The sequence below is a fragment of the Megascapheus bottae genome, chromosome 1 (assembly GCF_031878675.1).
Source record: "Megascapheus bottae isolate mThoBot1 chromosome 1, mThoBot2.hap1, whole genome shotgun sequence".
Classification (NCBI taxonomy): Eukaryota; Metazoa; Chordata; class Mammalia; order Rodentia; family Geomyidae; genus Megascapheus; species Megascapheus bottae.
In genome coordinates this window covers 26,771,684-26,793,791 of record NC_143509.1, presented here as the reverse complement: position 1 = coordinate 26,793,791, position 22,108 = coordinate 26,771,684, and the positions used below count along the sequence as shown (strand labels likewise).

The 22,108-nt window shown below is 51.2% G+C and overlaps 1 protein-coding gene and 1 long non-coding RNA gene across 3 annotated transcripts; both read right to left on the bottom strand.

Moving 5' to 3' along the window:
- Window positions 1-7: 7 nt before the first annotated feature.
- Polr2e (RNA polymerase II, I and III subunit E) lies at window positions 8-12,612 on the bottom strand. Of its 2 annotated transcripts, none has more exons than XM_090339670.1 (8): window positions 12,209-12,612; window positions 9,977-10,151; window positions 8,341-8,456; window positions 7,722-7,802; window positions 7,435-7,493; window positions 7,282-7,360; window positions 7,045-7,127; window positions 8-482 (listed from the first exon to the last, which is right to left on the bottom strand). In XM_090339670.1, the coding sequence occupies exons 1-7, from the start codon at window positions 12,263-12,265 to the stop codon at window positions 7,062-7,064; spliced, it is 633 nt and encodes a 210-aa protein (XP_090195796.1). In that variant the 5' UTR covers window positions 12,266-12,612; the 3' UTR covers window positions 8-482; window positions 7,045-7,061. The 2 variants fall into 2 exon arrangements, with proteins under 2 accessions (XP_090195796.1, XP_090195793.1); XM_090339667.1 differs by lacking the exon at window positions 8-482 and adding an exon at window positions 5,810-6,475 and having other exon boundaries at window positions 12,209-12,611.
- Window positions 12,613-13,118: 506 nt separating this feature from the next.
- LOC150068596 (uncharacterized) lies at window positions 13,119-21,907 on the bottom strand. Its single transcript, XR_016536747.1, has 3 exons — window positions 21,309-21,907; window positions 17,300-17,436; window positions 13,119-13,296 (listed from the first exon to the last, which is right to left on the bottom strand). It is a non-coding gene; the product is annotated as an uncharacterized LOC150068596 (long non-coding RNA).
- Between the last annotated feature and the right edge of the window lie 201 nt (window positions 21,908-22,108).

Sequence of the window (22,108 nt, the reverse complement as noted above, 5' to 3'; positions counted from 1 at the left end):
AGCCTCTTCTTGCTATTGCCTTGGGGAAATGCAGTGGTGCTGTGCATGGAGGCTGAGCACAAATGCTGCTGGAGAGGCTGCAGGAGCAGGGCTGGCTGGACAGCAGGGGTTAGGTATACTGCCAAGTTGCTCACCGGTCACCATGCAGTCCTTTGACTCCATCTGTTTTGCTTACAATAAAGGTTTTTAATCTTGCCTGTTTTCTGTGACTGTGGCAGAGGCCAGAGTTGGGGACAACAAAGGGAGGAGGCTACGGCAGTGTCTTCACTTCCTCAAAGCACAGGGTGGTGGGGGACAAATCCTCACCACTGTCCCAGGGATGTGGCAAGCCCACACGCCACTGTGCAGATGCTTGGCTGTCAGATGACTGTTTGTTGACTCACAGCTTGGGCTGTCCAGTGGAATTGTCTCCTTGTGGGTGGCATGTGTTTGTCCCTCTCTCAGGTCTGTGTGGAAACCAAGGACGGGAAGCACGCCAGTGTCTGTAGAAATGGACACTTCTTTTTTTTAAAGTTTTGCTAGTATCGGACTTTGAACTTAGGGTCCTCCTTTACCACTTAACTTTTTCAAAGCTCAAAGCTGGTGGCTCTACTGCTTGAGTCATGTAACTTCCAGATTTTTGCTGTTAATTGACAATAAGAGTTTCATGAGGGCCTGGAACATGCATGACTTACTGAGGGAATGCTCGCCTAGCATGCACGAAGCCTTGTGTTTGATTCCTTAGTACCATATACACAGAAAAAGCCAGAAGGGGTGCTGTAGCTCAAGAAATAGAGCTCTAGGGGCCGGGAGTTTGGCCTAGTGGTAGAGTGCTTGCCTAGCATGCACGAAGACCCGGGTTCAATTCCTTGGTACCACATACATAGAAAAAAGCCAGAAGTGGTGCTGAGGCTCAAGTGGTATAGTTCTAGCCTTGGGAAGGTCCAAGGACAGTGCTCAGGCCCTGAGCTCAAGCCCAGGACTGGCAAAAAAAAAAGAAAAAAGAAATAGAGCTCTAGCCTTGAGAAAGTCCAAGAACAATGCCCAGGCCTGGAGTTCAAGCCCCAGAACTGGCAAAAAAATAAATAAAAATAAAAAAATCTGATGAATGCTATGGGCTACCTTTGCACTGGGATTCTCTAGGTCTCAATTGGTACATGGCTAATTTTGCTTCCCCCCCCAACCCCCCCAAGGCTAGCAGTCTTCTACTTGAGTCACACACAGCTCCACTTCCAGCTTTCTGGTGGTTAATTGGAGTCTTAGACTTTCCTTTCCTGGCTGGCTTTGAACTGCAGTCCTTAGGTCTCTGTCTGTTAGGTAGCTAAAAGTACAGGTGTGAGGCACAGGTGCCTGGATTAGTTTTGTTTGTTTTTGTGCCAGTCCTGGGGCTTAAACTCAGGGTCTGGGCACTGTCCTTGGGCTTTCTCAAGGCTAGAATCTACCACTTGAGCTGCAACACTACTTCTGGCTTTTTCTGTGTGTGTGGTACCCAGGAATTACACCCTGGTCTTTGTGCATGCTAGGCAAGCACTCTACCACTAGGCCAAACTCCCGGCCCCAGATTAGTTTTTTGTTGTTGTTGTTGTTGTTGTTACCTAGACTTGAACTCTGGGCCTGGGAATTGTCTCTGAGCTCTTCAGCTCAAGGCTACGGCCCTACTCCTTGGGCCATAGCACCACTTCCACTTCCGGTTTTCTGGTGATTAACTGGAGATAAGAGTCTCCGACTTTGGACTTTAGTGACTTTGGACTTTAGTGCCTTAGCTGGCTTTGAACCGCAATCCTCAGATCTCAGCCTCCTGAGTAGCTAGGATTACAGGCGTGAGCCACCATGCCTGGCTTTAGTTGTTTTTGAGATGGAATTTCAGAGACATTTTTCCCCTCTGGTTGGCCGTTAACCACAGTTGTCCAGAGATCTGACTACAGAGTCATAGGCATGACATAGGCTAATAGCTGCCTTCACATTTCTTTTGGGGATGAATCCAGAGCCTTTGCTATGCAGCACTTGCTACTCTGCCCCCCATTCACTCAGCTGGGAGCCTCAGGCACAGAGCAGGAGCTCTGGCTCTTCCAATCAATCTTGACCCAGAGGGGTGGGGCCTGGGGGCTGCTGGCTGTGTCACCCTGGAAAGATCACATCCTTGCAGAAAGAGCACTGCAGGCAGAGGAAGCTGGTGGAATTCATGGCTGCTCAAGATAACAGCATGCAGGCTAGTGCTCTGCTGTTCTTCCTGTAGAACAGGAGCCATCAGGCCCAGAGAAGCAGCTTGGGGCAACTTGGGAAAAGGGAGGAGCAGCCCTGGGAGGGGGCAAGGGGGTGAGGAGGGGGCGAGGCTAGCATGCTGCGTGGAGTCCTGCTCTCTGGGTAAACAGACACTTGGCATCCAGCCAGGCCTTGGCGCCTGCAGATTGCCTGTGGTCACTTTCAGGCCACAAGGCAGAGCTGAAGAAATGTGACACAGACTGTCTGACACGTGAAGTTGAAAATACTGTCTAGTTCTTTACCAAACCAAACCAAACAACAGCTGGTTAAATAAGGTAGCAGTGGCTGGAAAATCTGTGAGATGGGCAAGGAGTGTATCCTAGTGGTAGAGTGCATGCCTAGCACACAGGAAGCCTTGGGTTCAATTCCTTGGTACCACATACATAGAGAAAGCTGGAAGTGGTGCTGTGGCTCAAGTGGTTGAACTCTAGCCTTGAGAAAACCCAAAGACAGTGCTTAGGCCCTAAGTTCAAGCCTCAGGGCTGGCAAAAAAAACAAACACACAAAAAAACCCAACACCTGTGAGACGCCTATCTCCAGATAGCCAGTAAAAAGCTAGACATGGGGCCAGGAGTTTGGCCTGGTGGTAAGAGTGCTTACCTAGTATGCACGAAGACCCAGTTTCGATTTCTTGGCACCACATACATAGAAAAGCCGGAAATGGTGCTGAGGCTCACAGTGGTAGAGCACCAGCCTTGAGCAAAAGAGTTGAGGGACAGCGCCCACCCCCTGAGTTCAAGCCTCATGACCAAAGGGGAGCGGAACTCACACAAAAAAAACAAAACCCCCACAACTTGTTGCGGACTCTTTCATTTTTTCTGCTGCTAGGGAGAAAAACCGAGGACCTTGTGCAAACTGAGTGTGGCTGTCACTGAGTCACCACCTCAGCCCCATGTACGTTTTTTGAGAGTCACAAGAATTAAGGAAATGGAACTGTGCAGTGTTCAGCTGAATACCACTTAGCATCAGCCACACAGTAAGTGTCACGGGAAACCTACTAAAACCTTGTGCAAGGCTTGTAAACAGGCCTTTGAAGTCTTTTCTTTTTTTGTGGGTCATAGGGCTTGAACTCTGGGCCTGGGTGCTGTCCCTGAGCTCTTCAGCTTAAGGCTACCGCCCTACCATATGAGCCACAGCCCCACTTCCCTTTTTCTAGTGATTAATTGGAGATAAGAGTCTCACTTTTTTTTTTTTTTCCCAGTCCTGGGGTTTGAACTCAGGGCCTGGGCACTGTCCTTAAGACACTTTTTGCTCAAGATTAGAGCCACTTGAGCCACATCGCTACTTCTGGCTTTTTTTTTCTATGTATGTGGCACCTAGGAATCTTAGCTGGATCTTCATGCATGCTAAGCAAACACTCTACCACTAAGCCACATGCTCAGCCCTTTTGTTTTCTTTTGCCAGTCCTGGGGCTTGAACTCGGGGTCTGGGCACTGTCCTTGTGACACTTTTGGCTCACGGCTAGTGCAACAGCGCCACTTCTGGCTTTTTCTGTGTATGTGGTATCAAGGCATCAAACACAGGGCTTCATGCATGCGAGGTGAGCACTCTACCACTAGGCTATGCCGCCCTGTCGTTTTCTTTTTGTCAATTGTGGAGCTTGAACTCAAGGCCTACGTGCTGTGACTGTGCTCTTTTGCTCAAGGTTAGTGCTCTTCCATTTGATTCACAGTGCCATTTCCTGCTTCCTTGCAGTTACTTGGAAATAGAGTCTCACACACTTTCCTGCCCAGGCTAGCTTTGAACTGTGATCCTGAAATTTCAGCCTCCTGAGTAGCTGGATTACAGGCATGCGCTACCATGCCCCGCTTAGAGCACGTTCACTTGGCTTTTTCAGAACTCAAGGCTGATGCTCTACTACTTACGCCAGCCACACCTCCACTTCCTGCAGCTCAATCTGGGAAAAGTAACTAAGCCACAACCTGCCTCTTTCCTGAGACGTCATCAACCACATACAACAGACACTCGCCTAGGCTTAATAGGCTGGCAAATAGTGCATGCCACGTGAGCCTGGCATGCCTCGAATATGCCACCCACTCCTGATGTGTACCCAAAAGAAATGAAAATGTTCCATGTGGAATAGGAATACAGTTGGTGGAAGAGCTCAGTGGAAAAATGCTTGCCTGATGCTTTCATATGAGTGGGGCCTAGGCCCCGTCCCCAGGAAAAAGAAAAGAAAACCAGCTATGCACATGGGTGTTCATGGCAACACTATCAGCAGCAGCCAGGCGGGGACAGGACAAGCAGCCATGGACTGATGGACACGCACGGTGCCCTCTGTCCACACGATGTGTTCACTCACGCTGAACCTAGCTCAGTCATACCAGGACCAGGCTGAAATAGGCATGGAGGGACCTTGAGGACAGTGTGCTGAGAGACCCAAGTCCATTGATTTGAAAGGTTCTGAACAGGCAGAATGAGACAGGAAGTAGATTTGTAGGTGCTAAGGGTGGGACAGACTTCCTTTTGGGGGTGCCACAATATTCTGGGATTAGGAATATGCAACTCGTTGTACACTTTTGAAAATGCATTTGAAACTGCTGGCTAGGGATAATTCTATAGTAAAACCTGTGCTACCAGAAATTAACCAGGAGTGTGGCCTAGTGGTAGAGTGCTTGCCTAGCATGCACGAAGACCTGGGGTTAATTCCTCAGTACCATGTACATAGAAAAAAGCTGGAAGTGGTAGAGCTCTAGCCTTGAGAAAGTCCAAGGACAGTTGCTCAGGCCCAGAGCTCAACCCCAGGATTGCACCCCCCCCCCAAATATATATATTAACCACAAGCAAACAGGACTTCCGGCTGCAGAATATCTAACCCACACTGTGAACTGTGCCTCAGGTGAGCTTGTGAACGTAAGAGGACTGAAGGAGGACTGGGAATTCTAGGCCTGCTTGGGCTACATGGCAAAACAGTCACTGAGCTCTTTTGCTCAAGGTTAGTGCTCTTCCATTTAAGCCACAATGCCGCCATTTCCTGCTTTTTAGTAGTTAGTTGGAGATAAGAGTCTCATATACTTTCCTGCCCAGGCTGGCTTGAACTGTGCGCTCTCGCTCACACACACACTGGCAAGTTGCTGTCAGCCAGCTTGGGCATAATAAAATAGGAGTCATTTCTAGTAATTCTTAAGCCATAGCTCTATTTCCAGCTAATTAGAGATGAATCCCATGGATTTTTCTGCCTGGGCTGACTTTGAACTCTGAGCCTCTGGTCTCAGCCTCCTGAGCAAACTAGGATTATAGGCATAAGCCACTGGTGCCTGGCTTTCAACACTAACCGGCAAAATGCTAGACTGTAGGCATGTATCAAGTAGCCTGGCAGCCGAGGGCACTTGGGGAGCACAGTTCAAGACTCTGGCTCAGGCAGATGAACGGATACAACCTTCCCTGCAGAACCAACTAGAAAACTAGGAACGTCCTCGGTGCAGTGTCTCCACCCACTCACATAAAAGGGACAGGACCACTTAAGTAAGCACCCCCTGGGGTAAGTCGAGGCAGGATTACTGGAAAGCCTAAGGCCACAGGGACAGGTGAAGGCAGCTGACCCTTTAGGATTAGAGCAAGGAAAAAAGTTTCTGGCGTATTCTTGGCTTTTCCAACTTTTATTTACACAAAATAGTTTTCATTTTTCCAACCATGAAACATGAACCCCTAGTAGCTCAACTCCAGATGGGGTTTCTATCTCATTTCGGGGAGACGGCAGCCCAGGCACACCTGGAGGCCGATTCACAGTGAGCTCCAAGGACTGGGGCCAGGCAGTTGTGCCAACCAGGGAGCAGGAAAGGAAGCTGCCCTGTGGTGCAGGGCCAGTGCCTGCCTGTGCAAGGCCGCGGGGCTATTGTCCAACACCTGCTGTTCCCGGCAGGTCACTGGCATCCTCACCGGGGACAAGAAGGAGGTGGTGGCCACCTTGGGGGTTACAGGTGGCTCCCTCCAGGGCAGGAGGCCCTCCATCCCAGAGGAGACGGCACTCACAGGTACAGGCAGGTGGGGTGGGGACACCGGGAGTGCACTTGTGCCCAGGCCACATAGCTACAGGGCAATCCCTGAACTCCAGAAGCTGGAGCCCAGCAATCACCAGGCCACCCCCACATAGAGACCACATGGGCTAGTCAGAGCCAAAGAGGACCGCCTGCCAGGGCAGTAGGTCGGGAAGATGGGGGCCCAGTGGGCAGGGGAGGCTCTCACTGGCAGGAGCTGCCTTCCATCAGGAGTGGGATTTCAGGTTTCCTTCCTCCTGCAGATACAGAGGGGGTAAGGGTTCAGTCCCCTGCCATGTGAAGGACAGCTCTTGTTTTTGCTTTGGGTTGTCAGTTATGGGGCTTAAACTTGGCCCACAACTGACTTTTTTTGCCAGTCCTGGGCTTGAGCTCAGGGCCTGAGCACTGTCCTTGGACTTTCTCAAGGCTAGAGCTCTACCACTTGAGCCTCAGCACCACTTCCGGCTTTTTTCTATGTATGTGGTACCGAGGAATTGATCCCAGGTCTTCATGCATGCTAGGCAAGCACTTTAACCACTAGGCCAAACTCCCGGCCCCCACAACTGACTTTTTGGCCATTAATTGGAGAGAAGAGTGTTGTGAACCTTGCTGCCTAATGGGTGACTGGGAACTGCCATCCCCTCAGACCTCAGCCTCCTGAGTAGCTAGGATGACAGGCTGAGCCACCAGCGCCCAGCTTAGGTCCTACTTCTAACCTAGACAAGTCAGCAGAGGAGGTGTGGATGCCTGGCCAATCAGGAACCCGCGTTCCCACGGGCAGCAGGATGGCGGCCTCCAGCCCGCCTGAGACCTCACCACGCCTCACCTGACGGGGCGCCGCCGCTACTGCACCAGACGGTAGGTGATGTACCTGCCTGCCGTCTCGCTGGGCCGGATGATCTTCACCACCTGCGGAAGCAAGGGCCAATGAGCGGAGGCCAGCTCCCCACCAGCCTGGCTATGCTGTAAGTGACGTGCCAGGTCCCAGGGCTCTTCTAGGCCTCAGGGTGTGCGAACTGAGCCCCTGCCTCTGGCAGCAGGCACAAAGCAATGGGGGCCTCACCTGCCCTCGCTTTATCCCAAAGTAGCGGGCCACGGGGTCCCCAGCCTGGATCCTGGGCAGCTGGTTTTCTCGAAGTTTACTGGAAGGCAGTCAAGGAAAAGCCAGGTGGGAATCCGGGTTGGGGAAGGGGCGGGAGGACCAGATAAAGGATACTATCGAGCCAGAAGTTCTGTCACCTCCTCCTTGGTCATGACCACGTGCTCTGGGACCAGCTGTGGAGAAAGCAAGCTGCCAGTCATCAACGGGCGGAAACAGCTATGGGGGTGGGCCCAGTGATGTGGTGGGGGCAAGGCAGAGGAACAGGTGGGGAAATCACCACCACCTAAGGGGCCCTGTGGGCAGCCCAGGCAGATTCTTGCTGTGCAGCCGGTGGGAGCCTGCTCTGCCCCCGGCCCGGCCTGGTGCCCCCAGCCCTGTCCCGAGCCCCCGGCCCTGCCCACCTCATGTTCTGTGATGTTGATGAGCAGCTCCTGCTGCAAGAACTGCTCCAGGATGTACTTGGGCGCCATGTCCACCAGAGACTGTGAAATGCAAGCTCGTCACAATGAGCCCGGCCTCTCCTACGTATGCCTCCACCCCTACACCCCGACCTCATCACCGCCCAGACAACTGCCTCATGCCTTCCTGTGACCACACAAACCCCACAGCCCAGGCTGGCCAGGAACAGAAGTGTTCCGCACCCCTCAGCCCCATCTGGGCTTCATTCTAGCTCAATGTCATACACTGCACAGGACATCCTGGTGACCCCAGGCCGTCTCCTGAATGTGGGACTACTGGGCCCCTCTGTGGGGATGCCCACCGCACCCAGGCAGAGGCCTACGAGAAGGAGAGCCTCTGAGCTGCCCCCCCCCCAGCCAAACATCACAAACACCCAGGGGCTAAAGGGTATGGCACCTGCCACCCTAGCTCCCTCCAGTGGGAAAGGCAATGCCCAGGATGAAATTGCCTCGTGAGAAACCTGGGATGTGGAAAAGAGACACAGGGCAGAGGTGCAGGGATGCAGCCGGGCTCCTGTGAATGCCGGTCACCAGCCCTCCACCAAAGCTGCCCAGCACCCACCTGCTTGGCAGAGGGTGTCATCCCCTGCTGTACCACGATGAGAGCCCGCGTGATGTTCTCCTCCTGCATGCGCTGGCAGTACACCTTGATGGTCTTGATGCCCACCTTGGGCTCCTCTGGGGACAGAAGGGCCTGAGGGTGTGGGCCCCACCCCCACCCACCCTGAAGCCAGGGTTCTAGCTGCTTTCGGACTGGCTAGCATTCTCTGAGGTTTGTTTCCCCATTCACAAGGAAACCAGGAGCACAGGAATTAACGTGTCCATGTAAGCTCCCTCCACACAGGACTGTTTCAAGAAGAGTATTTCTGCTTCCTCACAGTACCTCTCCTCAGACCTTGCCCCTGGAGGGGAACTGTCCCGAACTGCATCCTCTAAATTCACACAATAAACTCTGAATCCTACATCATGTGACTGTTTGAAAAGAAAAAACTTTTATTTCCTTTTGTTTTTTGATGTCAGTACTAGGGCTTGAACTCACATTCCTGCTTGGTTTTAACCCTCAAAGCTAGCTAGCACTCTGCCACTTGAGCCATACCTCTACTTACAGCTTTTTTGCTGGAAAATTGGAGATAAAATTCTCAGCAAAGCTGGGAGCAGTGGCTCACACCTGTAATCCTAGCTACTAAGTAGGCTGAGATCTGAAGATCGCAGTTCAAAGTCAGCCCGGGCACAAAAAATCTGTGAGACTTTTTTTTTTTCTTTCCTTGTGGCTCATGGGGACTGAACTCGGCCTGGGTGCTGTCCCTGAGCTCTTTAGCTCAAGTCTACCCAAGGAGCCAGAGCCCCACTTTCCCTTTTCTATAGATTAAATGGAGATAAAGAGTCTCAAGATCTTTAGTGTCTGAGCTGGCTTTGAACTGTGATTCTCAGATCTCAGCTTTCTGAGTAGCTAAGGTTATAGGCGTGAGCCATCCTCAGATCTCAGCCTCCCAAGTAGCCAAGATTCTAGGCTGAGCCATCCTCAGATCTCGTCCTCCTGAGCAGTTAAGATGATAGGCAAGAGCCACCAGGGATGTGAGACTCTTATCTCTAATTAACCACTACAAAAATGGAAGTAGTGCTGTGGCTCAAGGAGTAGGGCGGTACACTTGAGCTGAAGAGCTCAGGGACAGTGCCCAGACCGAGTTCAAGCCCCATGACTGGCGTGGAGTGTGACCTAGTGGTAGAGTGCGTGCTTGCCTAGCACGTATGAAGTCCTGGGTTTGATTCCTTGGTAGCACATATACAGAAAAAGCTGGAAGTGGTGCTGTGGCTCAAGTGGTAGAGCTCTAGCCTTGAGCTGAAGAGCTGAGGGACAGTACCCAGGTCCAGAGTTCAAGACCAACAACAAAAAGGGATAGTTAACTGGAGCCCAAAAGACCATGAGAGGGGCCGGGAGTTTGGCCTAGTGGTTAAAGTGCTTGCCTAGCATGCATGAAGACCCGGGATCAATTCCTCCGTACCACATACATAGAAAAAAGCCAAAAGTGGTGCTGAGGCTCAAGCGGTAGAGCTCTAGCCTTGAGAAAGTCCAAGGACAGTGTTCAGGCCCTGAGCTCAAGCCCAGGACCAGCAAAAAAGAAAAAAAAGACCATGAGAACTATGACACCCTCAGGGGCAAATTACTGCCACTGGCCAGAACCACTAAGGTCCCTCACCTGGAAAGAAGACGAACATCTGGTCAGTAGGGTCATCGTTGTGGGCCACCAGTACAGTGAGGTCAGTGCGCCGTGGCCGTCCTTCACTCGGCTTATCCCCAAACTGGGCTTTGAACTCCTCTAGTGTCTGGTCCAGCTCATCCTGGGTCACTAGGTAGCCCCGATCGTGGCATAGCTGCAGAGAGAGACCACCAGCTGACCCTGGCAGACACAGGAGCCCCAGCAAGCCAAGAGCTCCTGACTGCAGCAAACAAATCCTGAAGGTCAACGTGACAGAAGCACAGCCTCAGTAACGCTAGCTACTGTGAATTATGATGGGGTAGACAGATTAGGCATCAAATGACTGCACCACCACCACCATCTTGCCACCCAGAGTGAGGTGAATAGTCACGGAAGAGGCTTCCATCTTGATGGGGATCACCTACCCCCACAGGCGTCTGGGGCTATACCCAAGTGGTGATAACCAAGCCTTTGTACCACTTTGCAAAGTGACTCTACAGACAGACAGGCACACACACAGGAGAGAAAAAGGGAGAGGGGGGGAGGGAGAGAGAGAAAGAGGGGGGAGGGGAAGGGCACGAGCACGCTATGACTTCTGGCTATTGTGAGGGTAGTATGGAGGGAAGGACAGGTTGGTGCATAATTCACTCAGAAAAGACACTGAGCCAGATGCCATGGCTCACGCCCCTAATCCTAGTTTCTCAGGAGGCTGAGATCTGAGGACTGCAATTCAAAGCCAGCCCAAGCACTAAAGTCTCTGAAACTCATCTCTGGAATTGGTGCTGTGATTCAAGGGGTAGGATGGTAGTCTTGAGTTGAAAAGCTCAGGGACAGCACCCTGGCCCAGAGTTCAAGTCCCACGACTTAAGAAAGAAAAGGGGGCTGGGAGTTTGGCCTAGTGGTAGACTGCTTGCCTAGCATGCACAAAGACTCGGGTTGGATTCCTCAGTACGACACATATAGAAAAGCCAGAACTGGTGCTGTGGCTCAGGTGGGAGAGCACTAGCCTTGAGGAAAGTTCAAGGGTAGTGCTCAGGCCCTGAGTTCAGTCCCCAAGACTGGCAAAAAAAAAAAAAAAAAAGAAGAGAAAAGGTACCGAACCAAAAGCTGGTGGCTCAGTGGCTGACACTTGTAATCCTAGCTACTCAATAGATCTGAGAATTGAGGTCTGAAGCCAGCCTGGACAGAAAAAGCCAGGAGACTTTTTTTTTTTTTGAGGGGGGTGGTCGGTCGTGGGACTTGAACGCTGGGCCTGAGTGCTGTCTCTGAATTCTTCAGCTAAAGGCTACCACCCTTCCCCTTGAACCACAGTGCCACTTCCAGTTTTCTGGTGATTAATTGGAAATTAAAGAGTCTCACAGATTTTAGGGCCCCGGCTGGCTGGCTTTGAACCGTGATCCTCACATCTCAGCCTCCTGAGTAGCTAGGATTAGTCATGAGCCACCACACCTGGCTTAGAGACTCCTCCCCTCCCCCACCTACTGGGGCTTGAGCTCAGAGAATGAGTGCTGTCCGCCCAAAGTTAGTGCTGTACCGCTTGCGCCACAGTGCCACTTCTGCTTTTTGAGTGGTTAATTGGAAATAAGAGTGGACTTTTCTGCGCGGGCTGGTTTTGAACCTCCAATTAACATGCAAAATTGCTGGGCTTGAAGGTAGAGCACCAGCTGTAAGCCAACATAAGGCCCCGAGTTCAAGCCCTGGTTTGGGCACATACAGAACAAAAACCATGAAGGGAGTCTTGCATGGTGAAGCATTCCCAAGCAGACTCCCATTAACCAGTAAAGATCCAGAAATGGCTGCGGTGGCTCCCGCCTGTCATCCTAGCTACTCAGGAGGCTGAGAGCTGAGGATCCAGGTTCAAAGCCAGCCCGGGCACAAAAGGACCTGAGACTCATCTCCAATTCACCTCTAGAAAACGGTAAATGGGGCTTGGCTCAAGGGTAGGGCGGTAGCCTTGAGCTGAAGAGCTCAGGGACAAGGCCCAGGCCCAGGAGTAGGGCGACAGGCCCAGAGTTCAAGCCAATGGCCCACCAAAAAGAGAGAGAGAGCGAGATCCAGAAGTGGAGTAGTGGAGTTGTGGCTCAGTGGAAGAGCTAAAAGGTGGCACTCAGGCCTGCGCTCACCCCCCAAGACCAGCACACACACACAAAGGCCAGGCTGGGCTGCGGACTCAGCCTCGGCTAGGGGGTCCCCGCAAGGAGGGCTACGGCCCGGGTGGATTTCCTTGCTCACTTGCATGATAGTCTTGCGAATCTTCCACAGCCGATAGGTCTCCTCCTCGTCATCCATGTTGCTGCCGCTTCTAGCAACCACGCATGCGCCAATCAAGACCCGTGTGCACACACTGCGCCTGCGCCGGGGTTATTTCCTTTCACCACGCCCCGCGTAAGGCTGTCCTCAGAGAATGCCTACACCTAGCAGCAACATCTGGGAAGGCAGTGCTAAGGGCAACCCCCAACTTTCACAAAGCGGCGCTTGGCTGCGGGAAGACCTCGGGGTCTTTGGCCGCAAGGGCTCTCGGGAGTTGTAGTTTCCATTTCAACTGTCCGCAGAAAGCCCGGACAGACCCTGAGTACTGCACAGCGAACCCTATGGGGTATTTGTTTGTTTGTTTGTTTGACTTTTCCCGGCTTCCCCCCCCCCCCCCGGCGCTACGACCTAGATGAGGCTCGGGAGCCGGTCCCCTCCTCTCTGTGACGTTAATAATCGAGTGGCAGCCGGGCGTGGTGGCCCGCGGCGGCCCGGGGCGGGAGCGACGCCAGCCCGGGCTGCGTGTGCGGGTGGGGGCTCAGGCCTGTCGCCTTAGCTCCCCCGGAGGAAGCCGGCCTGGGCCGGGGCGGCGGAGTCTAAGAGACCCTCAGCCCGCAAACGCTGGCAGTGGAGCCGTGGCTCAAGTGGTAGAGCGAAGAAGCTAAGGGACGACGGCGCCCAGGGCCTGGAGTTCAGACCCCAGAAGTGGCTCGGGGAAAATGAACGTGTGAACCGAGTGTCCTTCGACGGGTCCGCAGGCCTCCCCTGCCCGACGCCCGGAATGGTGGCAGTCCGAGGACACGGGCCATGCGGCCCATCCCGGCCCCGTCCTAAACCAGGGTCTCCCACGAGGCGGGCTTTGCTCACCGCACAATAAACGAATCCCTAAAAGTTGTTTTTATAAAAACAAAGTTTACTCATAACGTAGCCAAACGTCAGGCAGAAGCAGCCAGTCTCAAATCTGCTTGCTCCGCAGGGACATTTCAGGGGTGTTTGTGAGATACGGGACTGCAGGGCCTGGGTGGTTCACAGCTGTAATGCTAGGGATACAGGAGGATGTGATCTGAAGGCTGGGGTTCAAAGCCAGACTGAGCAGAAAGGTCTGTGAGACTTTTTTTTGGGGGGGGGGAGGGCAGTGTGGGGCAGTCACAGTGCTGTCCCTGAGCTCTGAGCTCTTTTGCTCACAGCTAGTGCTCTATGATTTTGAGCCACAGCTCCACTTTGGGTTTTCTGGTGGCTCGCTGGAGATGTTCCATGACTCTTGCTGGCTTTGAACCACGATTCTCAGATCTCAGCCTCCTAAGTAACTAGGATTACAGACATGAGCCACCAACACACAGCTCCATGAGACTCTTATTTCTAATTAACCATCAAGAAGCTAGAAGTGGATGTGCCATTCAAGTGGTTGAGCACCAGACTTGAGTTAAAAAAAAAAAAAAAAAAAGCTAAGGGACAGTGCCCAGACCTTGAGTTCAAGCCCCAGTAGACACACACACAGGGTTGTCTGACATGTAGGGAAAGGATGAAAGAAGGAAAAAGTGAAGTAGTGGTCAGCCGAGTCTCAGAGCCAGGTGTGATGGCAAAGATCTGTGACCTCCAACATTCAGTGGGCTGAGGCAGGAGGATTGCCAGTTTGACTCTAGCTTGAGCTACTTCGGGAAGCCCTAAACTAAAAACAGCCATAGCCCGGCGTGGTGGCTCCAGCCTGTAATCCTAGCTACTCAGGTGGCTGAGATCTGAGGGTTAAGGTTCAAAGTCAACTTGGGCATAAAAGGACCTGAGACTCTTATCTCCAATTAACCTTAGAAAATGGGAAGTGGGGCTTGGCTCAAGGGTAGGGCGGTAGTCTTGAGCTGAAGAGCTCAGGGACAGACCCAGGCCAAGTTCAAGCCCCAGAACCCCCCCCCCCCATACACACACACACACAAAATAATAAAATAAGGGGCTGGGAGTTTGGCCTGGGGGTAGAGTGCTTGACTACCATGCACGAAGGCCCAGGTTTGATTCCTCAGTATCACATACATAGAAAAAAGCCAGAAGTGGTGCTGAGGCTCAAGTGGTAGAGCTCTAGCCTTGAGAAAGTCCAAGGACAGTGCTCAGGCCCTGAGCTCAAGAGCAGGATTGGTCAAAAAACAAACAGGGCCGGGAGTTTGGCCTAGTGGTAGAGTGCTTGCCTAGCATGCACGAAGACCTGGGTTCGATTCCTCGGTACCACATACACAGCAAAAAGCCAGAAGTGGTGCTGAGGCTCAAGTGGTGGAGCTCTAGCCTTGAGAAAGTCCAAGGACAGTGCTCAGGCTCTGAGCCCAAGCCCAGGACTGGCAAAAAAAAAAAAAAAAAAACAGCCAGGTACCTGAGGCTCACAAGTATAACCCTAGCTACTTGGGAGGTTCAAAGCCAGCCTGGGCTCACAAGTCTGTGAGACTCTTATCTCTAAATAAACACCAGAAAAGCCGGGGCATAGTGGATCATGCCTGTAATCCTAGCTACTCAGGAAGCTGAGATCTGAGGATAGTGGTTCAAAGCCAGCCCAGGAATTTAAAAAGTCCAAGAGACTCATCTCCAATTAATTACCAGAAAAACTGAAAGTGGAGCTGTGGTTCAAGGGATAGAGCTGAAGAGCTCAGGGACAATGCAGGGCCCAGAGTTCAAGTCCCATGACTGACAAAACGGGCACGCACACACACACACACACACAGAGAACACATAGAAACATTGCCACTCAGGGGCCAGGAGTTTGGCCTAGTGGTAAAGTGCTTGTCTGGCATGCATGAAGACCCAGATTCGATTCCTCAGTACCATATATGCAGAAAAAGCTGGAACTAGTGATGTGGTAGAGTTCTCACCTTGAGAAAGTCCAAGGACAGTGCTCAGGCCTCGAGCTCAAGCCCAGGACTGGCAAAAAAAAAAAAAAGAAAGAAAGAAAGAAAGAGAGAGGGAGAGAGAGAGAGAGAGAGAGAGAGAGAGAGAGAGAGAGAGAGAGAGAGAGAGAGAGAGAAGCATTGTGCTCAGGTTTGGGGTATATTCCACAGACACAGAAAAATAATAGCAAATATTTCATGGCCCTTGGAGCCAGGAGTCACACTTGTAATCTTTTTTTTTTTTTTTTTTTTTGCCAATCCCAGGGCAGCTTGAACTGAGAGCTTAGGCACTGTCTGAGCTTCTTTTGTTCAAGGCTAGCACTACACAGTGCCACTTTCCGCTTTTTCTGTTTCTGTGGTACTAAGGAATTGAACCTAGGGCTTCAAGCATGCTAGGCAACCACTCTACCATAAACCACATTCCAAGCCCCCACACTTGTAATCTTAGTTCCTCAGGAAGTTGAGATCTGAGTCCAGGGAAGAAAAGGCCAAGTGACTCATGTCCATTTAGCCAGCTCAGGTACTGGGCTAGAAGTATGGTTTAAGTGATTGAGCATAGGTATGAGCAAATGTGAGACCCTGAGTTCAAGCTCTGCACCCACACAGACACAGACACGGGGGAAGAGTCAGGCATGGTGGCTCATGCATCTACTCAACACTCAGAAGCTGAGGCAGAAAGAAAGCTGAGGCCAGCTGGGATACCTAGTGTACTTTGTCACACGGAAGAAAAAAAGACTTGGGTGATTATGACTTACAACTCTAATCCTAGCTAATCAGGAAGCTGAGATCGGAAGATCGCGTTTTCTAGTGGTTAATTGGAGATAGGCGTGTTAATGATTTTCTGCCTGGACTGGCTTTGGGCCACGATCCCCACATCTCAGGCTCCTGAGTAGCTAGGATTACAGGTGTGAGCCACTAGCCAGTGATAATTGAGATTTTGATTTCCAATTAATCAGCAAAAAGCTGGAAGTAGAGCTGTCACTCCCGTTGTAGAGGAACAGCACTGAGGAAAATGCCAAGCAAACCAAGTGCTGGCATCCTAGGTAGGAGACTACGATCTGAGGATTGTAGTTTGAAGCTAGTCTCCAATAAAACAACTCAGAAAAAGCTGGAGGTGATGCTGTGGATCAAGTGGTAGAGCACTAGCCTTGAGAAAAAGAATCTCAGGGACAGCACCCAGGTCCTGAGTTCAAGCCCCAGGACTGGCACAGAAAAAAAAAATCCAAGCAGAAGTACAAGAAAGCATCGAGTTCGAGACCCAGCTACAGCACCCACACATCCACACAAAAAGAAAATATACCTGATGAATAAGTGGAAAAGCATGTCAGAGGGTGGCAACTGAAACTACAGAGCATATCCAGAGGACAACAAGCTGTCAAGATGCATAAGAGCTGAGGATGCGCAAGGATAGACATCTGGACAGAAGGTGTCCGTGGAGTAGGCGGCACAGAGGGTTGAGGAGGTGACGATTCAGCACCATGGGACGTCAGGGATAGATAGACAGTCCCACTGACTCTAGGGCTACCCTGAAAGGGAAGACAGGGAGTAGTGTGGGTGTCTAGGTAAGTGGTGTCAGGTGCAAAGGCCCTGGGGCTGGATGGCACCAGGTGTGTGGCTGTCTAGAGGCCTGTGTGGGAGGGTAAAGAGAAGGGAGGCCCTATGGGGCAGGTCATACAAGCCACAAGCTGCCTTGACTAATGTGAGAACCCAGGGACAGGATTGGGGTACAGATAGGTAGAGGGGTGAGTGTGAGTTCCCATGGGACATGGAAGTGGAAAGGCTGAGGTCAAAGGTCAGTAGTAGTGGCCAAGGGAGGTCCAAAGTTTTGGAGAAAAGGAACTTGCCAGCGTCACCCACACTAAGTTGAGATCAGAGCTGGGACCCAGAGCACAGCAGAGTCTAAAGTATGAAACTCGGGGCTGGGAGCGTGGCCTAGTAGTAGAGTACATGCTTGGCATACACAAAAGCCTGGGTTTGATTCCTCAGTACCACATACACAGAAAAATCCAGAAATGGTGCCATGGCTCAAGTGGTAGAGCACTGGCCTTCAGAAAGCCCAAGGACAGTGCCCAGGCCGTGAGTTTAAATGCCAGGACTGGTTACCAAAAAAAAGCATAAAACTCTGCACAGAGGTCAGAGGATAATTCAGTACAAAGCCTGGAGAGATGGCCAGGCTCCATCTTGGCTGTGTGGCCTTGGGCTCTTGACTTACCTGCTCTGTGCTTCAGGGTCTCCCATCCTCTCAGCTTTGCAAGGCAGGGACAGAACAGCAGCGTCCACATAGTAGGTAACTGGTTAATAATTGCAGGCAGAGTACCTCCGACTGGCGCCCGGGGTTGCTCAGTGCTCCTGAAATAGAATAAGAGTGGGAGGTTGCTATGTGTTCTGGAGGCAGGTGACGGTGTATAAGCCAGGGGAGGAGCCATTCTCAGCAGCCGAAGCTGTGAACAGGTGAACAGGTCTGAGGACTGAGCTAGGGTAAAGGGAACATGACCTGTGACCCACAGGAAAGAGTTTCAAGTGAGTCAGGCACCAGGAGCTTATGCCTGTAATCCTAGCTACTCAGGAAGCTAAGGTCTGAGAATCGAGGTTCAAAGCCAGCCTTGGGCAGGAAAATCCATGAGTTTCTAACCTCCAGTTAAGCACCAGAGAACCAGAAGTGGCGCTGTGATTCAAAATGGTAGAGCACTAGCTTTGAGCAAAAGAGCTCAGGGACAGCTTCCAGGTCCTGAGTTCAAGCCTCACAACTGATGAAGAAAAAAAAGGAGGAGGAGGAGGAGGAGGAGGAGGAGGAGGAGGAGGAGGAGGAGGAGGAGGTGGTGGTAGCTCCTCAGGAGGCTGAGAGCTGAGGTCTTGGTTAGAAAGCACACCGGACGGAAAAGTCTGTGAAGCTCTTATCTACAACTACCTACCAAAAAGCCAGATGTGAAGCTGTGTCTCAAGTGGTAGAATGCAAGTTCCCAAGTTCAAATCCCACAACCGGCCCGCACTCACTAAAAGAGCAAGGTCTTGACTGCGCACGATCGACAACCAAATGTCACCACTTAATTATGTCATCTTGGATTGGCCAGAATTAGAGGAAGACTTCCTTGGAGCAAACACAGCCTGCAGCTCAGCAGTGTAGCTGTCTTCTAAATGAAGGCTTCAACTTCCATAGCACAGCCGTCTTGCGCTGGCTCCGTGCTGTTCAACAGCTTACACAAAGAGCCACTGTCTGAGGGAGGTTGAACCTCGCATTCTCCACAGCCCTGCAGTGGCCTGCCCATGTCACATTGTGAAGTGAATTTGGACTTGAACCCTGTCTTTTCTTGCTTGCTTGCTTTTTTATTTATTTATTTTTTGCCAGTCCTGGGGCTTAGACTCTGTAGTCTCTGGGCCTGGGCACTGTCCTTAAGCTCTTCAGCTCAAGGCTGCTGCCCTACCCTTGAGCCAACCCTCAAGTCCTGTTTGTTTTGTAGGTTAATTGGAGTCTCAGGTCCTTTTGTGCCGGGCCTGGCTTTGAACCTTGATCCTCAGACCTCAGACTCCTGAATAGCTAGGATTACAGGCATGAACCACCATGGCACACTGGCTCTACTTGTGGCTTTGTGTGTGTGTGTGTGTTTAATTGGAGATAAGATTCACGCAGATATTCCTGCCCAGGCTGTCTTCGAACTGATGTTGTAAGGTAAGGAAATCTAGAAGCCACATTTGGAGTCTTTCTTAGAAGGCCAGTGACTGTTTGGTACCTCAAAGCCCAGCAGCTCCAACTATGCTTTTAACACAATTAGGAAACAGGCCAGAGAGGAAAGAAAGAAAAGGAAGGGCCGGGAGTTTGGCCTAGTGGTTAAAGTGCTTGCCTAGCATGCATGAAGACCCGGGTTCGATTCCTCGGTACCACATACATAGAAAAAAGCCAGAAGTGGTGCTGAGGCTCAAGTGGTAGAGCTCTAGCCTTGAGAAAGTCCAAGGACAGTGCTCAGGCCCTGAGCTCAAGCCCAGGACTGGCAAAAAAAAAAAAAAAAAAAAAAAGAAAGAAAAGGAAAGCCAACGAACCAATTCAGCTCCAACAGAGAGCTGAACTTGGATGCCATGGTGACCCAAGAATAGCCAGGAGATAGGACACAAGACATGAACATGGAGACATGTTGGCTTGGCATGAAAGTGCCTCTGCTTATCCAGACCTAAATAGGGTCAGGGCAGGGGACAAGGTCACAGGAAACTCCCAGAGTCCCAGGCACTGGACTGACAGGTTTTGTAACCTATCAGCCAAGTGCTTGCCGCTGCATCCAGGGATTCAGGCAGGCCCATCACCTGGGAGGGGGCTTCAGGAAGACAAGACCTGGAATGGACATACTCAGCTACCTGCAGAGAGTTCTCTATATGCAAAGCTTTCCTAAGGTGATGGCAGCTACATGTCTCTGAAGCAGAGCTCTCCTAGCTCAACTTGAACTTGGCACCTGCATTCAATAAATGGCTTATCTTACCACTAGGCTTTCCAGCCCTGGGTAAAGAATTCCCTCCACCCAGCAAGAGGCACCAGGATGCTGCAAGAAGTTACTTAGGCTCAATCTCCCTGCTTCACTGATCCTCGGATCTCAGCCTCCTGAGTATCTAAAATTACAGGTATGAACCACTGGCTTGTTTTCTCCTTTTTTCTCCCAAGAATGAGTGTGGTAAATCTTTAAACGCAAGGCTTGTGAACCCTTTCCCCAGCCCACCAGTCCAGATTGCTCAGAGGAATCTCCTCCCCATTTCCCCCCTTACCAGTACTTGGCATCCAGGTCTGAAGAGAGAAACTAACTTGTCCTGAAAGCCTGAAAGACATTAGAAACCAGGTGTTGGTGGCTCCCACCTAAAATCTTAGCCACTCAGGAGGCTGAGATCTGAAGAACACAATTCAAAGCCAGACCAGGCAGGAAAATCTGTGAGATTCTCCCTCCCTCCCATTCTTTCTTTCTTTTTTTTTTTTTGCCAGGTCTGGGCTTGAGCTCAGGGCCTGAGCCCTGTCTTTGGACTTTCTCAAGGCTAGAGCTCTACCACTTGAGCAATAGCACCACTTCCGGCTTTTTCTATGTATGTGGTACCAAGGAATCGAACCTGGGTCTTCATGCATGCTAGGCAAGCACTTTAACCACTAGGCCAAACTCCCGGCCCCCATTCTTTCTTTCTTATATGTTGTAAGGATTGAACTCAGGTCCTGGGCACTGTCCCTGAGCCTCTTTGTGCTCAAAGCTAGCATTCTCCCACTTGAGCCACAATGCCACTTCTGGCTTTTTTTTTTTTTGCCAGTCCTTGGGATTGAATTCAGGGCCTGAGCACTGTCCTTGGACTTTCTCAAGGCTAGAGCTCTACCACTTGAGCCACAGCACCACTTCCAGCTTTTTCTATGTATGTGGTACCCAGGAATCAAACCCAGGCCTTTGTGCATGCCAGGCAAGCACTCTACCACTAGGCCAAACTCCCAGGCTCCTACTTCTGTCTTTTTGAATGGTTAATTGGGGTCCCTTGGGGACTTTTCTGCCAGGCTTTCTTTGAACCGTTATCCTTAAATCTTAGTCTCCTGAGTAGCCAGGATTACAGGCGTGAGTCATCAGTGCCCAGCTGACTCTTACTTCTAATAAACTACCCATACTCTGGTTTCTCTTCAGATTGTATAAAGCTTTTGCCTTTTACTAATAAACTAATCAAACAAGCCAGAAGTGGAGCTTTGGTTCAAGTGGTAGTCTTTTTTTTTTTTTTTTTTTTTGGTGGTTGTGGGACTTGAACTCTTGGCCTGGGCGCTGTCCCTGAGCTCTCTAACTCAAGGCTACTGCCCTACCCCTGGAGCTACAGCTCTCTTTCCCATTTCCTGGTGGTTAATTGGAGATTAAGAGTCTCAAGGACTTTCTGGCCCAGGCTGGCTTTGAACCAGGCTTCTCAGATCTCAGTCTCCTGAATAACTAGAATTACAGGCATGAGCTACCCGTGCCCGGCTGAAGTGGTAATCTTAAGCTAAAAATCTAAGGGAGGATGCCCAGGCCTCAGATACAGTACTGACACAAAATAAATAAAATTTTAAAATTCAGGCCACAGTCCCAATGTTCTTAGAGTTGGTGCCTCTACACTTTGGTTCCTCCAAAGGAATTAAAAGTCAGACACCCAAAAATAGCCTCCTGGAGACCCTTCAGGACCTCATTTTCCTATTGGTGAATGGAGTCACTGGAAAAGCTGCGACTTTCTAGGTGCAAATGGAACCTCACCTCCACCCCTGCTACACCCATCCATTGTGCTTCAGACCAAGGTGAGCAACTCCAGCCTTTGCCTCCTTCTTCATACTTCCATCCGGATAGCAGTTGTACCAAGTCAAAGCGGTGGGAGCAAAGTCCTCCTGCTCGTCATCGGCCGCCCAAGCTGCTTCTCTGGCAGTGTTGAAATAAATAGCCCTTTCCTGGCATGTTTACAGCTCTTGTGCTGATAAATAACTGAGGGGAGAGGACAAGAGTGGAACCTTCCCTGGGGACTGGATCAGTACCAGGAGACCAGTTTTGCCTTGTCACCCCATACAGGGCCCCAAGGAAAGGAGCCTTACTGATATGGAGGAGGAACCTCTGCCACTTGAGGGACTCCCAGATAAGAGACCACAGAGATTCCTCCATATCTCTAGAGGAACAAGTGAGGGCTCTCAGGCTCTCCAAAATCAACCCAGCCAGGCACAGTCGTATCCCCCAGACTATTTATTGTGCCAGAACCGTGGCTTGAACTCAGTTTGGGTGCTGTCCCTTAGCCTTTCCTGCTCAAGGAATGTCAGTGAGTCTTATGGGTTGAACATACTCAGGCCACCAGTGAGTCCCAAGGTCTGCGTCCTGCTCTGCCATGGGGGGGGCAGACTGGCCAGCTGAAGAATTCCTATGACTCACTTCCCAAGAATGAGGCTGGTCTTCTACACAGTATAGGCCAAACACCCAGTGGAAACAATGGAAGGCTAAGGCTTGGGGGAGGGGAGGAGGGCAAGAAAATCCCTAGACCTCTAGTTTCTGTCTCTGAGGTGGGACTGAGTTAA

What these genes read in the sequence shown, in the direction of transcription:
- Polr2e (XM_090339670.1), bottom strand. Translation starts at nt 12,265, where the DNA reads ATGGATGACGAGGAGGAGACCTATCGGCTGTGGAAGATTCGCAAGACT. An exon ending in ACAGAACTTCTGGCTCGATA is followed by an intron (nt 7,361 to 7,434) that starts GTATCCTTTATC and finishes ACTGCCTTCCAG; the next exon opens with TAAACTTCGAGAAAACCAGC. An exon ending in TTGGGATAAAGCGAGGGCAG is followed by an intron (nt 7,128 to 7,281) that starts GTGAGGCCCCCA and finishes TTGCTTCCGCAG; the next exon opens with GTGGTGAAGATCATCCGGCC.